Here is a 14,046-nt window from a genome sequence, read left to right on the forward strand (position 1 = left end):
TTTGAGGAAAAAAATTGGGCTAAAAACGATCCAAAAAATCGGAAATTTTTGGGTTAAAATTTGGGATTAAATGTCCCAAAAAATGCAAATTTTGAGACGGAAATTTGGGCTAAAATTCCCCAAAAAAAGGGAATTTTTGGAGAAAAAATTTGGGCTAAAAACGGCCCAAAAAAAGGGAAATTTTGGGGCTAAAAACGACCCAAAAAATCGGAAATTTTTGGGGATAAAATTTGGGATTAAAATGTCCCAAAACCCGCGAATTTTGAGACGAAAATTTGGGCTGAAATTCCCCAAAAAAAGGGAAATTTTGGGCGGTTTTTTTTTTGGGGTGAAAACCCCGATTTCGGCCACTTGGGGGGCGCTCCGAGAGCGGATTTTTTGGGGGGGGCGGCCGCCCCCCGGGGGAAGGGGCGGGGCCAAAGAGGGGCGGGGCCAAAGGGGGGAGGGGAGGGAGCAGAAGGAGCCGCGTGTGGGCAGGTGAGGAGGGGGATCTGTGGGGCAGAAGGATCTGTGGGGCAGAAGGATCTATGGGGCAGGATCTATGGGGCAGAAGGATCTATGGGGCAGAAGGATCTGTGGGGCAGAAGGATCTATGGGGCAGAAGGATCTGTGGGGCAGATGGGTGGGGCGGAGTTAGGGGGCAGGTGGAGGATCTATGGGGCAGGATCTATGGGGGTGGATCTGTGGGGCAGGATGGGATTTATGGGATCGCTGGGGCAGAGCTGTGGGGCGGGATCTGTGGGGCGGGATCTGTGGGGCGGGATGGGATCTGTGGGGCAGGGTTGTGGGGCAGGGGGTCCCTGAGCTGTGCTATAGGGTCTCTATAGAGTAGGGGAAGCTGTGGGGCAGGGGGATCTATGGGGCAGGGGGATCTATGGGGCAGAGGGATCTATGGGGCAGGGGGGTCCCCTGAGCTGTTCCTATAGAGCAGGGGGATCTGTGGGTCAGGACGGGATCTGTGGGGCAGGGTTGTGGAGCAGGGGATCCCTGAGCTGTTCTATAGGGTCCCTATAGAGTAGGTGAAGCTGTGGGGCAGGGGGGATCTATGGGGCAGGGTTGTGGGGCAGGGGGTCCCTGAGCTGTACTATAGGGTCCCTATAGAGTAGGCGGATCTGTGGGGCAGGGTCGCTGTGGGGCAGGGTTGTGGGGCAGGGGCTCCCCAAGCTGTTCCTATAGAGCTGGGGGATCTGTGGGTCAGGACGGGATCTATGGGGCAGGACGGGATCTGTGGGGCAGGGGGTCCCTGAGCTGTACTATAGGGTCTCTATAGAGTAGGGGGATCTGTGGGGCAGGGGGATCTATGGGGCAGGGAGTCCCCAAGCTGTTCCTATAGAGCTGGGGGATCTGTGGGGCAGGACGGGATCTATGGGGCAGGGTTGTGGGGCAGGGGGTCCCCAAGCTGTTCCTATAGAGCAGGGGGATCTGTGGGTCAGGACGGGATCTGTGGGGCAGGACGGGATCTGTGGGGCAGGATGGGATCTATGGGGCAGGAGGTCGCTGAGCTGTGCTATAGGGTCCCTATAGAGTAGGGCGGTTGCTGTGGGGCAGGGGGATCTATGGGGCAGGGGGTCCCTCAGCTGTACTGTAGGGTCCCTATAGAGTAGGGGGATCTGTGGGGCAGGACGGGATCTGTGGGGCAGGGTTGTGGGGCAGGGGGTCCCTGAGCTGTGCTATAGGGTCCCTATAGAGTAGGGGAAGCTGTGGGGCAGGGGGATCTATGGGGCAGGGGGGTCCCCAAGCTGCTCCTATAGAGCACGGGGATCTGTGGGGCAGGACGGGATCTATGGGGCAGGGGGTCCCTGAGCTGTGCTATAGGGTCCCTATAGAGTAGGGTGGTTGCTGTGGGGCAGGGCTCGCTATGGGGCAGGGGGATCTATGGGGCAGAGGGTCCCTCAGCTGTACTGTAGGGTCCCTATAGAGTAGGGGGATCTGTGGGGCAGGAGGGGATCTGTGGGGCAGGGTTGTGGGGCAGGGGGTCCCTGAGCTGTGCTATAGGGTCCCTATAGAGTAGGCGGATCTGTGGGGCAGGGTCGCTATGGGGCAGGGGGGTTCCGGTAGGGCCGGGGTCTCTTAGCTGCTCCTATGGGGCAGGATGGGATCTGTGGGGCAGGACGGGATCTATGGGGCAGGGGGTCCTGAAAGGACAGGGAGGTCTCTATAGGGCAGTGAGGATCTATGGGGCAGGATGGGATCTATGGGGCAGGAGGGGTTCTGTGGGGCAGGGTTGTGGGGCAGGGGGTCCCTGAGCTGTGCTATAGGATACCTATAGAGTAGGGGGATCTGTGGGGCAGGGGGATCTATAGGGCAGGGGGATCTATGGGGCAGGGGGGTCCCCAAGCTGTTCCTATAGAGCACGGGGATCTGTGGGGCAGGGTCGCTATGGGGCAGGGTTGTGGGGCAGGGGGGTCCCCAAGCTGTTCCTATAGAGCTGGGGGATCTGTGGGGCAGGACGGGATCTATGGGGCAGGGTTGTGGGGCAGGGGGTCCCTGAGCTGTACTATAGGGTCCCTATAGAGTAGGCGGATCTGTGGGGCAGGGTCGCTATGGGGCAGGGGGTCCCCAAGCTGTTCCTATAGAGCACGGGGATCTGTGGGGCAGGGTCGCTATGGGGCAGGGTTGTGGGGCAGGGGGTCCCCGAGCTGTTCCTATAGAGCTGGGGGTTCTGTGGGGCAGGACGGGATCTGTGGGGCAGGACGGGATCTGTGGGGCAGGGGGTCCCTGAGCTGTTCTATAGGGTCTGTATAGAGTAGGCGGATCTGTGGGGCAGGGGGATCTATGGGGCAGAGGGTGCCTCAGCTGTACTGTAGGGTCCCTATAGAGTAGGGGGATCTGTGGGGCAGGAGGGGATCTGTGGGGCAGGGTTGTGGGGCAGGGGGTCCCTGAGCTGTTCTATAGGGTCCCTATAGAGTAGGCGGATCTGTGGGGCAGGGTCGCTATGGGGCAGGGGGGTTCCGGTAGGGCCGGGGTCTCCTAGCTGCTCCTATGGGGCAGGACGGGATCTATGGGGCAGGGGGTCCTGAAAGGACAGGGAGGTCTCTATAGGGCAGTGAGGATCTATGGGGCAGGATGGGATCTATGGGGCAGGGGGTCCTGAAAGGACAGGGAGGTCTCTATAGGGCAGTGAGGATCTATGGGGCAGGACTCGCTATGGGGCAGGGGGGTCTCTAGGTCAAGGAGGTCTCTATGGGGCAGGACGGGATCTATAGGGTGGATCTATAGGGCAGGAGGATCTATGGGGCAGGGGGGGTCCCTGTGGGGTTTTCTATGGGTCTCGCTGGTTTCAATGGGGCAGCGAGGTCTCTGTGGGGTTTTTTTTTCTATGGGGCCGAGCCGCCTCTATGGGGCAGAGAGCTCGCTATGGGGCAGAGAGCTCTCTATGGGGTTTTCTATGGGGCAGAAGGGTTTTCAAGGGGATTTTTCAATGGGGTTTTTCTGTGGGGTTTTTCTGTGGGGCAGAGCCACCCTATAGGATTTTCTATGGGGTTTTCTATGGGGTTTTCTATGGGGTTTTCAATGGGATTTTCTATGGGGTTTTTCTATAGGGCAGAGCCGCCCTATGGGATTTTCTCTGGGGTTTTCAATGGGGTTTTCAATGGGATTTTCTATGGGATTTTTCTATGGGGCAGAGCCGCCCTATAGGATTTTCTATGGGGTTTTCTATGGGGTTTTGAATGGGATTTTCTATGGGATTTTTCTATGGGGCAGGAGGATTTTCTATGGGGTTTTCTGTGGGGTTTTCTATGGGATTTTCAATGGGATTTTCTATGGGGTTTTCTATGGGGCACAGCCGCCCTATGGGATTTTCTATGGGGTTTTCAATGGGGTTTTGAATGGGATTTTCTATGGGGTTTTTCTATGGGGCAGAGCCGCCCTATAGAATTTTCTCTGGGGTGTTCAATGGGGTTTTCAATGGGATTTTCTATGGGGTTTTTCTATGGGGCAGGAGGATTTTCTGTGGGATTTTCTATGGGGCAGAGCCGCCCTATGGGATTTTCCATGGGGTTTTCAATGGGGTTTTCAATGGGGTTTTGAATGGGATTGTCTATGGGATATTTCTATGGGGCAGAGCCGCCCTATAGGATTTTCTATGGGGTTTTCTATGGGGTTTTCAATGGGGTTTTCAATGGGATTTTTCTATGGGGTTTTTCTATGGGGCAGAGCCGCCCTATAGGATTTTCTATGGGGTTTTCAATGGGGTTTTCAATGGGATTTTTCTATGGGGTTTGTCTATGGGGCAGAGCCGCCCTATGGGATTTTCAATGGGGTTTTCAATGGGGTTTTCAATGGGATTTTTCTATGGGGTTTTTCTATGGGGCAGAGCCGCCCTATAGGATTTTCTATGGGGTTTTCTATGGGGTTTTGAATGGGATTTTCTATGGGATTTTTCTATGGGGCAGAGCCGCCCTATGGGATTTTCCATGGGGTTTTCAATGGGATTTTTCAATGGGGTTTTAAATGGGATTTTCTATGGGGCTGAGCCGCCCTATAGGATTTTCAATGAGGTTTTCTATGGGAATTCCCCATAGGGAACCAAACCCCGCCCCCTTTTTTAACCCCGCCCCCTTTTTTTTTGTCTCTCTCTTTTTTCCCACCCCTCCCCCATCCCCCACAGCCCGCTCCTCCCCGCCCACTCTCTTCCCATTGGTCACCTGCGGCGGAGGGGACAGCGCCTCCTACCGGGCCCTGGGCTGCCTGGCTTCCGGTTTTAACCCCGCCCCCGTCAGCATCACGTGGGACCCCTCCCCCTCCCCTGGCCCCGCCCCCATCCCCCAGGTCAGATCCGCTTCCGGAACTTTCCGAGCCGGAAGTCGGCTCCTCCTACAGGGGGCGTCGTCCGCTTCCGGAAGTGGGCGGAGCTTCCGGTGCAACGTCCGGCACGAACCGACCGGAACCAGGAAGAGTTTGGAGGTGAAGGAGAAAGGTGAGGAAGAAGAAAAAATTTGGGGGGAAATTTTGGGGGTTTTTCGGTGATTTTTATTTTAATTGTTCGAAATTTTTGGGGGGGGGTTGGGGGGTTTTTGGTTAATCAGAGTTCGGGGAATTGTGGGAAGTTTTCGATGGTTTCGATTTGACCGAATTTTGAGGTTTTTGGGGCGTCTTTGGTTGATCGAAATTTTGGGAATTATGGGAGATTTTGGGGGGTCTTGGTTTGACGGAATTTTGGGAATTTCGGGATCTTCGGTTGAGGAGAATTTGGGGAATTTTCGGGGTTTTTTGGTTTGACGGAATTCGGGGAATTTCCGGGGTTGAATTTTGGGGTCTCCGCCCACCCCAAGAAAACGACCCTCGACCAATCCCCGGCGGCGTCTCCGTAGGCTCCGCCCCCACCACGCCCTCAGGGGGCTCCACCCCAGGTAGGTCTTTGGCCCCGCCCACCTCGACCCCACCCCTCCAAAAAAATAAAATTTAGGGGGTGGAGTCTTCTAACTTTGACTCCACCCCCTTTGGGAAAAAAAAATCTCCGTAGGCTCCACCCACCCGCCCTCCCGGGGGCGTGGCCAACTTGACCCCAGCACGACCTTGGGGGTCTCCACCTTGACCCCAGGTAGGTCCCGAAAAACCCCGAAAAAAACCCCCAAAAATGGTACAAAAATGGCCAAAAAATGACGAAAAATGTTTAAAAAAATTCCCCGAAAATGCCCCAAAAAAAGTCCAAGAAAAGCCAAAAAAAACCCCAAAAAGTGCTAAAAAAATTTTAAAAAAACTCCAAAAAAATCACTCCAAAATGCCCCCAAAAAAGTCCCAAAAAAGCCAAAAAAAATCCCCCCAAAATGCCTCAAAAATGTTTAAAAAAATTTTAAAAATGGCCCCAAAAAAGCTCCAAAAAATCCAAAATATTTCCCAAAAAAAAGCCCCAAAAATGGCAAAAAACATCCCCCCCAAAAAAGGCCAAAAAAAAGCAAAAAAACCCACAAAAAAAGCCCCAAAATTTGCGATTCTCCAACCTTGAGGTCGTCCGACTTTAGGCTCCTCCAAAATCGTTAAAATTTCCCCCAAAATCGTCAAATTTCCCCCCCAAAAAATCGTTAAAATTTCCCCCATTAAAATTCCCCCAAATTTGTCGAAAATTGCCTTAAAAAACCGTCAAAATTCCCCTGAAAATTCATTAAAATTCCCCCCAAATCGTTAAAATTGCCCCAAAAATCGTTAAAATTGCCCCAAAATTGTCAAAATTCCTCCAAAATCGTCAAATTTTCACCAAAATCGTCAAAATTCCTCCAAAATTCACAAATTTTCCCCAAAATCATCAAAATTTCCCCCAAAATCCTCAAAATTCCTCCAAAATTGTCAAATTTCCCCCAAAATCATCAAAATTTCCCCCAAAATCCTCAAAATTCCTCCAAAATTGTCAAATTTCCCCCAAAATCATCAAAATTTCCCCCAAAACCCTCAAAATTCCTCCAAAATTGTCAAATTTCCCCCAAAATCGTCAAAATTTCCCCCCAAAATCGTTAAAACTCCTCCAAAATCGTCAAAATTTCCCCCAAATCCGTCGAGTTCCCTCCCCCGCCCCCACAATCCCGGAGGTTCCCTCCGGTGTCGAGGCTCCTCCCCCTTTCCAGGCACTTCCGGCGGTCCCCGCCCACCCCGCTCCACCTCGGGGCCCCCAGGTAAGCCCCGCCCACTCCATTTCACCGACCAACCCCCTCCCGCCTCCGTGACGTCGCTCTAACCTCATTACCATATTCGCTAGTGGTCCAGCCACGCCCACCCACCGTCGACGTCTACCAAACCTGCGACGAGACCGGATTGGTCCAGCTCCTCTGCCTGATCGACGGCTTCGCCCCGCCCACGGTGAGCGTGGCCTGGCTGATGGACGGCAGCCCCCTGGAGGCCGGACACGCCCACACCGAGCCGGCCACGCCCTCCGAGGCCGCCGGAAGCTTCCGGAGCCTCTCGCGCCTCAACGTCACGGCGGCCGAGTGGAGGGAGCGGAGCTTCTCGTGCCGCGTCACCCACCCGCCCTCGGGCACGTCGCACGAGGAGCCGGCCCGGAGCTGCTCGGGTGAGGGGCGGGGTCTCGGGGGCGGGACTTGGGGTCTTGAGGTGACCTTTGGGGTCTTGGGGTCACCTCGAGTCGAGTTTTCGGGTGTTGGGTTGATCCAAAGTTGAGTTTTGGGTCTTTGGTTGACCTTGGGTTGACTTTTGGGGTCTTGGGATCACCTCGAGTCAAGTTTTCGGGTCTTGACTTGATCCAAGTTGAGTTTTGGGGGTCTCCAGTTGACCTTGAGTTGGATTTTGGGGTCTTGACTTGATCCAAGTTGAGTTTTGGGTCTTTGGTTGACCTTGGGTTGAGTTTTGGGGTCTTGGAGGTTCTCCAGTCGATCCCAGTTGGGTTTTGGGGTCTCCAGTTGATCCCAGTTGACTTTTGGGGTCTTGGGGTCACCTCGAGTCGAGTTTTCGGGTCTTGGGTTGATCCAAAGTTGAGTTTTGGGGTCTCCAGTTGACCTTGAGTTGGGTTTTGGGGTCTTGGGTTGGGTTTTGGGGTCTCCAGTTGAGTTTTGGGGTCTTGAGTTGAGTTTTGGGGGTCTCCAGTTGACCTTGAGTTGGGTTTTGGGGTCTTGGAGGGTCTCCAGTTGATCCCAGTTGACCTTTGGGGTCTTGGGGTCACCTCGAGTCGAGTTTTCGGGTCTTGGGTTGATCCAAAGTTGAGTTTTGGGTCTTTGGTTGACCTTGAGTTTTCTCCCAAATTTTTAAATTTTTTCCTCCGCAAAATTTTAATTTTTCCCTCCCAAATTTTGAATTTTCCCTCCCAAAATTTAAATTTTTTTCCTCCCAAATTCTAAGTTTTTTCCTCCTCCAAATTTTTAAATTCGTTCCTCCCAAATTTTAAATTTTTCCCTCCCAAGTTTTAAATTTTTTTCTCCCAAAATTTTAAAATTTTTCCTCCAGAATTTTAGATTGTTTCCTCCAAAATTTTAAAATTTCTCCTCCTCCAAAATTTTAAACTTTTTCCTCCCGAATTTTAAATTTCCCCTCAAAATTTTAACTTTTCCTCTCCAATTTTAATTTTTCCCTCCCGAATTTTAATTTTCCCTCCAAAACTTTAATTTTCCCTCCCAAATTTTAATTCTTCCCCCATAATTCCAATCTTCCCTCCCAAAACTTTAACATTTTCCCTCCCGATTTTTAAATTTCCTTCCCGAATTTTAAATTTCCCTCCCAAATTCGAATTTTTCCTCCCAAATTTTAATTTCTCCCTCCAAAATCTTAATTTTTCCTCCCGAATTTTAAATTTCCCCCCAAAATTTTAATTTTTCCTCTCCAATTTTAATTTTCCCTCCAAAACTTTAATTTTCCCTCCCAAATTTTAATTCTTCCCCCATAATTCCAATCTTCCCTCCCAAAACTTTAACATTTTCCCTCCCAATTTTTAAATTTCCTTCCCGAATTTTAAATTTCCCTCCCAAATTCGAATTTTCCCTCCCAAATTTTAATTTCTCCCTCCAAAATCTTAATTTTTCCTCCCGAATTTTAAATTTCCCCCCAAAATTTTAACTTTTCCTCTCCAATTTTAATTTTTCCCTCCCGAATTTTAATTTTCCCCTCCAAAACTTTAATTTTCCCTCCCGATTTTTAAATTTCCTTCCCGAATTTTAAATGTCCCTCCCAAATTTTAAATTTTCCTCCCCAATTCGAATTTTTCCCTCCCAAATTTTAATTTTTTCCCTCCCAAATTTTAAATTTCTCCTCCCGAATTCGATTTTTTTTTTTCAGCCCCGAGCTCCACCCTGATCTCCGTCTTCGCCCTCCCGCCGTCGCCCTCCGACCTTTACATCACCCAGAGCCCCAAACTCTCCTGCCTGGTCACCAGCCTGCCCAGCGACCAGGAGCTGTCCATCACCTGGTCCCGCCCCTCGGGAGGCGGAGCCCTTGGGGAGCCCCTCCCCCTCAAGCTCACCCACCAATACAACGGGACCTTCACGGCGCTGAGCCAACTCCCGGTGACGGCGGCCGACTGGGAGGGCGGGGCCTCCTTCGTGTGCCGCGTGGAGCACGCCGAGCTGCCCTCGCCCATCGAGAGGACGCTGGAGAGGCGCCAAGGTGAGTTAATTAATTAGCTCATTAACGGATCGGTCCGAATTCTCTTTTTTTTTTTCCGTCTTTTTTCACTGTTTTTTCACCGTTTTTTCACCATTTTTTCGCCGTTTATCGTCGTTTCCCCACCATTTTTCACTGGTTTTCCACCATTTTCCCACCTTTTTTCACCCTTTTTTCACCATTTTTCCACCGTTTTTTCACCGTTTTCCCACCATTTTCTCACCCTTTTCTCACCATTTTTTCGCCATTTCCCATCATTTTTTTTCACCGTTTTTTCACCATTTCCCCCCATTTTCCCACCATTTCCCCACCATTTTCTCACCACTTTTCCCCCCATTTCCCATCATTTTCCCACCATTTTCCCACCATTTTCCCACCATTTTCTCACCCTTTTCTCACCATTTTTTCGCCATTTCCCATCATTTTTTCACCGTTTTTTCACCATTTCCCCCCATTTCCCCACCATTTTCTCACCACTTTTCCCCCCATTTCCCATCATTTTCCCACCGTTTTCCCACCATTTTCTCACCATTTTTTCGCCATTTCCCACCATTTTCTCACCGTTTTTTCCCCCATTTCCCCCCATTTTCCCACCATTTCCCCACCATTTTCTCACCACTTTTTCCCCCATTTCCCATCATTTTTCCATCATTTTCCCACCATTTTCCCCCCATTTTCCCCCCATTTTCTCACCCTTTTCTCACCACTTTTCCCACCATTTCCCCCCATTTCCCCCCCATTTCCCCACCCTTTCCTCACCCTTTCCCCCCCATTTCCCATCATTTTTCCATCATTTTCCCCCCATTTTCCCCCCATTTCCCCCCCATTTCCCCACCCTTTCCTCACCCTTTCCCCCCCATTTCCCATCATTCCCCCCCCATTTTTTCCCCCGTTTCTCCGCCGCCCTTTCCCCCCCTCCCCGGTTCCCCCTCCAAACTTCACATTTTTTTTTTTTTTTTTTACCCAAAACCCCCCATTTTTCCCCCCTCCCCCTCCCCCACAGGAAAACGCCTCCCGCCCTCCGTCTACCTCCTGCCCCCACCCCCGGAAGAGCTCTCGGGCCCCCGGCCCACCCTCAGCCTCACCTGCCTGGCCCGCGGCTTCTTCCCCGAGGACATCGACGTCCAGTGGCAGAAGAACCACGAAAGTCTCGGATTTGCCCAAAACCGCCCCGATTTCGGGGCGGAGACGGCCCCGCCCCGCCGGGAAAGGGGCGGGGACGGGAGCGGCTACTTCCTGTACAGCCGGTTGGAGGTGGAGAGGGAGGAGTGGGAGAAGGGCGCGACCTTCGTCTGCACCGTGGTGCACGAGGGGCTCCCGCTGCGCTTCGTGCAGCGCAGCGCGCACAGGAACCCCGGTAATTAGCCCGATTAGCCGCTAATTGTTAATTAAAGTCGATTCGTTGGCGAAAATCCGATTTTTTTTGGGGTGGAAGAAACAGGATTTTTCTTAGAGGGGGAAGAAACGGGGTTTTGGGGGGGAGCGGGGTTTGGGGGGTTCAGGGTGGGATGGGGCGGCAACGCAACGGTAATTAGGGTAATTAGGGGTGATTAATGGGTGTTGGTTGATTAAAAAGGAAATTTTGGCGATTTTTGGTGGGTTTTTGTTCGGGGAGGGGGAAAAAGGAAAAACGGGGATTTGGGGGAGGAGGAGCGGTGGGTTCGGGGCTCTTGGTGGGTTGGGGGTCACGAAACCTGGGTGATGAGGGTAATTAGTGCTAATTAATCGGCGCTAGTCAAAACTTAATTATCGGGGATTTAGGGGCGGGGAAAAACAAAAAAAAAACAACGGGATTTTGGGTGGGAAAATGGGAGATTTGGGGTGAAAACCGGGAGATTTTGGGTCGCGGTTTGGCGCTCCCGGCTGGTTTCCGTCGGGAAAGCACGGCAATTAGCCTAATTAGTGTTAATTAGTCGATTAAAGTCGATTCGTCGGAGAAAATCCGCTTTGTTTCTGGTGGGGGAAAAAAAAAAACCGACGAGATTTTTCGGGGGGAAAACGGGCGGTTTTGGGGTTCTGGGTCGGTTCGGGTGGCAACGCGATGGTAATTAGGGTAATTATTAGTAATTAATTAGTGTTAGTTGATTAAAGGCGATTTTTTCGGTGAAAACCCGCTTTTTTTTTTTTCGGGGCGAAAATCGGGGGGAAAAAAAACCGGGATTTTGGGAGGCGGGTTTGGGTTCTGGGTTGGTTGGGATGGTGACACAACGGTAATTAGGTTAATTAGTCTTAATTAGTTGATTAAAGTCGAAACATCGGTGGGTTTTGGCGGGTTTTTGGGGGAAAAAAACGGGATTTTGGGGTCAAAAAATCGGGATTTTGGGGTCAAAAAATCGGGATTTTGGGATCTCGGTTGTTTCGGGTGACAGAGCGATGGTAATTGGGGTAATTAATAGAAATTAATAGGTGTTAGCTGATTAAAATGGAATTATCGGTGATTTTTTGGTGGTTTTTTTGGGGGGAAAACGGGGATTTTGGGGAGGAAATGGGAGAAAAATGGGGGAAATTGGGGAAAAATGGTTAAAAATGGGGAAAATGGGAAAAAATTGGGGGAAAATGGGAAGAAATGGGAAAAATGGGGGGAAATGAGGGAAAAGTGGTTTAAAAATGGGAAAAATGGTTAAAAATTGGGAAAAATGGGGGGAAATGGGAAAAAATGGTTAAAAATGGGAAAAAGGGTAAAAAATTGGGAAAAATGGTTAAAAAGTGGGAAAAAATTGTTAAAAAGTGGGAAAAAATGGGAAAAAATTGTTAAAAATCGGGAAAAAATGGGAAAAAATGGATAAAAATGGGAGAAAATGGGGAAAATTGGGGGGAAATGGGAAAAAATGGGGGAAAATGGGGAAAAAATGGTTTAAAAATGGGAAAAATAGGAAAAAATTGGGAAAAAATGGGAAAAAATGGGGGGAAATGGGGGAAAATGTGGAGAAATAGGGGGAAAATGGGAAAAAATGGTTAAAAAATGGGGAAAATGGGAAAAAATTGGGGGAAAATGGGAAGAAATGGGAAAAAAAGGGGGGAAATGAGGGAAAAATGGTTAAAAAATGGGGAAAATGAGGGAAAAATTGGGAAAAATGGTTAAAAATTGGGAAAAAATGGGAAAAATGGGGAAAAATGGTAAAAAATTGGGAAGAAATGGGGGAAAACGGGGAAAAAATGGTTAAAAAAGGAGGAAAATGGGTCAAACTGGTTTATACTGGTTTGAACTGGGATTTTATCGGTGATCCGTGCTGGGCTGAACTGGGATGAACTGGGAGTGGAAAAAATGGGGAAAAAATGGGAAAAAATGGGGAAAAAATGGGAAAAATGGGAAAAAAAGAGTGAAAAATCGGGAATGGAAATGGTAAAAATGGGGAAAATTGGGTTAAACTGGTTTATACTGGTTTGAACTGGTGTGAAGTGGGATTTTTCTCACGATCGGACTGGGAAGCCAAACTGGGATGGACTGGGAACGGGAAAAACGGGGGGAAATGTGAAAAAAATGGAAAAATTCGGGAAAAAAATTGGGGGGGGAAAACGGTCAAAATTGGGTTAAACTGGTTCATACTGGTTTGAACTGGGATTTTATCGGTGAGCCGCGCTGGGCCGAACTGGGCCGAACTGGGCTGAACTGGGAATGGAAAAAAAAATGGGGAAAAACGGATTTTTAAAAAAAAAAAAAGTGGGGAAAAAAAAAAAATCGGGAAAAAATTTGGGGGGAAAAAGGGGAAATTTGGGTCGAACTGGTTCGAACTGGTTTGAACTGGGATTTAACCCTTTCAGGGCTGCAGCTGCCCCCCGACCTGTGGCGGGAGGAGCCCGGGGGGGACCCCTGGGACACCCTGGGCGTCTTCATCAGCCTCTTCCTCCTCAGCGTCGGCTACGGGGCCACCGTCACCCTCTGCAAGGTAAACTGGGAGGGACTGGGTTGGACTGGTTTGGACTGGTTTGGACTGGGAGGGGGAAAAACGGGGAAAATTGGGGGAAAAACGGGGAAAAAATGGGGAAAAATGGCGGGGAAAATGGGGGGAAACGGCGGGAAAATGGGGAAAAAAGGGTTAAAAATGGCGGGAGAATGGGAGCTGGGGTTACTGGTTTGTACTGGTTTGGACTGGGGGTTACTGGTTTGGACTGGGAGGGGGAAAACGGGGAAAATTGGGGGAAAAATGGGGAAAAAAGGGGGGAAAAATGGGGGAAAATGGCGGGAAAATGGTGGGAGAATGGGAACTGGGGTTACTGGTTTGTACTGGTTTGGACTGGGGGTTACTGGTTTGTACTGGGAGGGGGAAAACGGGGAAAATTGGGGGAAAAAAATGGGAAAAAATGGCGGAAAAATGGGGAAAAAAGGGTTAATAATGGCGGGAGAATGGGAGCTGGGGTTACTGGTTTGTACTGGTTTGTACTGCTTTGGACTGGGAGGGGGAAAAATCGGGAAAATTGGGGGAAAAATGGGAAAAAATGGCGGGAAAATGGGGAAAAAAGGGTTAAAAATGGCGGGAGAATGGGAGCTGGGGTTACTGGTTTGTACTGGTTTGGACTGGGGGTTACTGGTTTGGACTGGGAGGGGGAAAAATGGAGAAAATTGGGGGGAAAAATGGGAAAAAATGGCGGGAAAATGGGGAAAAAAGGGTTAATAATGGCGGGAGAATGGGAGCTGGGGTTACTGGTTTGTACTGGTTTGGACTGGGAGGGGGAAAATGGGGGAAAATTGGGGGAAAAACGGGGAAAAATGGGAAAAAATGGCGGGGAAATGGGGGAAAAATGGCGGGAAAATGGGGAAAAAAGGGTTAAAAATGGCGGGAGAATGGGAGCTGGGGTTACTGGTTTGTACTGGTTTGGACTGGGGGTTACTGGTTTGGACTGGGAGGGGGAAAACGGGGAAAATTGGGGGAAAAATGGGGAAAAAAGGGGGGAAAAATGGGGGAAAATGGCGGGAAAATGGTGGGAGAATGGGAGCTGGGGTTACTGGTTTGTACTGGTTTGGACTGGGGGTTACTGGTTTGTACTGGGAGGGGGAAAACGGGG

At 50.3% G+C, this 14,046-nt stretch overlaps 1 gene segment (V, D, J or C); it reads left to right on the forward strand.

Annotated features, from left to right (window-relative positions):
* Window positions 1–11,152, forward strand: part of LOC136305577 (immunoglobulin heavy constant epsilon-like) — a gene marked incomplete at its 5' end in the record, with an annotated part of 47,790 nt that extends 36,638 nt beyond the window's left edge. The window contains 7 exon segments of the C gene segment in view: window positions 4,613–4,921; window positions 5,277–5,354; window positions 5,468–5,545; window positions 6,564–6,611; window positions 6,695–7,006; window positions 8,719–9,045; window positions 10,046–11,152. Coding sequence covers window positions 4,613–4,921; window positions 5,277–5,354; window positions 5,468–5,545; window positions 6,564–6,611; window positions 6,695–7,006; window positions 8,719–9,045; window positions 10,046–10,407 — 1,514 coding nt within the window.
* Window positions 11,153–14,046: the final 2,894 nt, after the last annotated feature.

Source organism: Chamaea fasciata, unplaced genomic scaffold (genome assembly GCF_029207755.1).
Source record: "Chamaea fasciata isolate MVZ Bird 193981 ecotype frontalis unplaced genomic scaffold, bChaFas1.0.hap1 SCAF_499, whole genome shotgun sequence".
Lineage (NCBI taxonomy): Eukaryota > Metazoa > Chordata > Aves > Passeriformes > Sylviidae > Chamaea > Chamaea fasciata.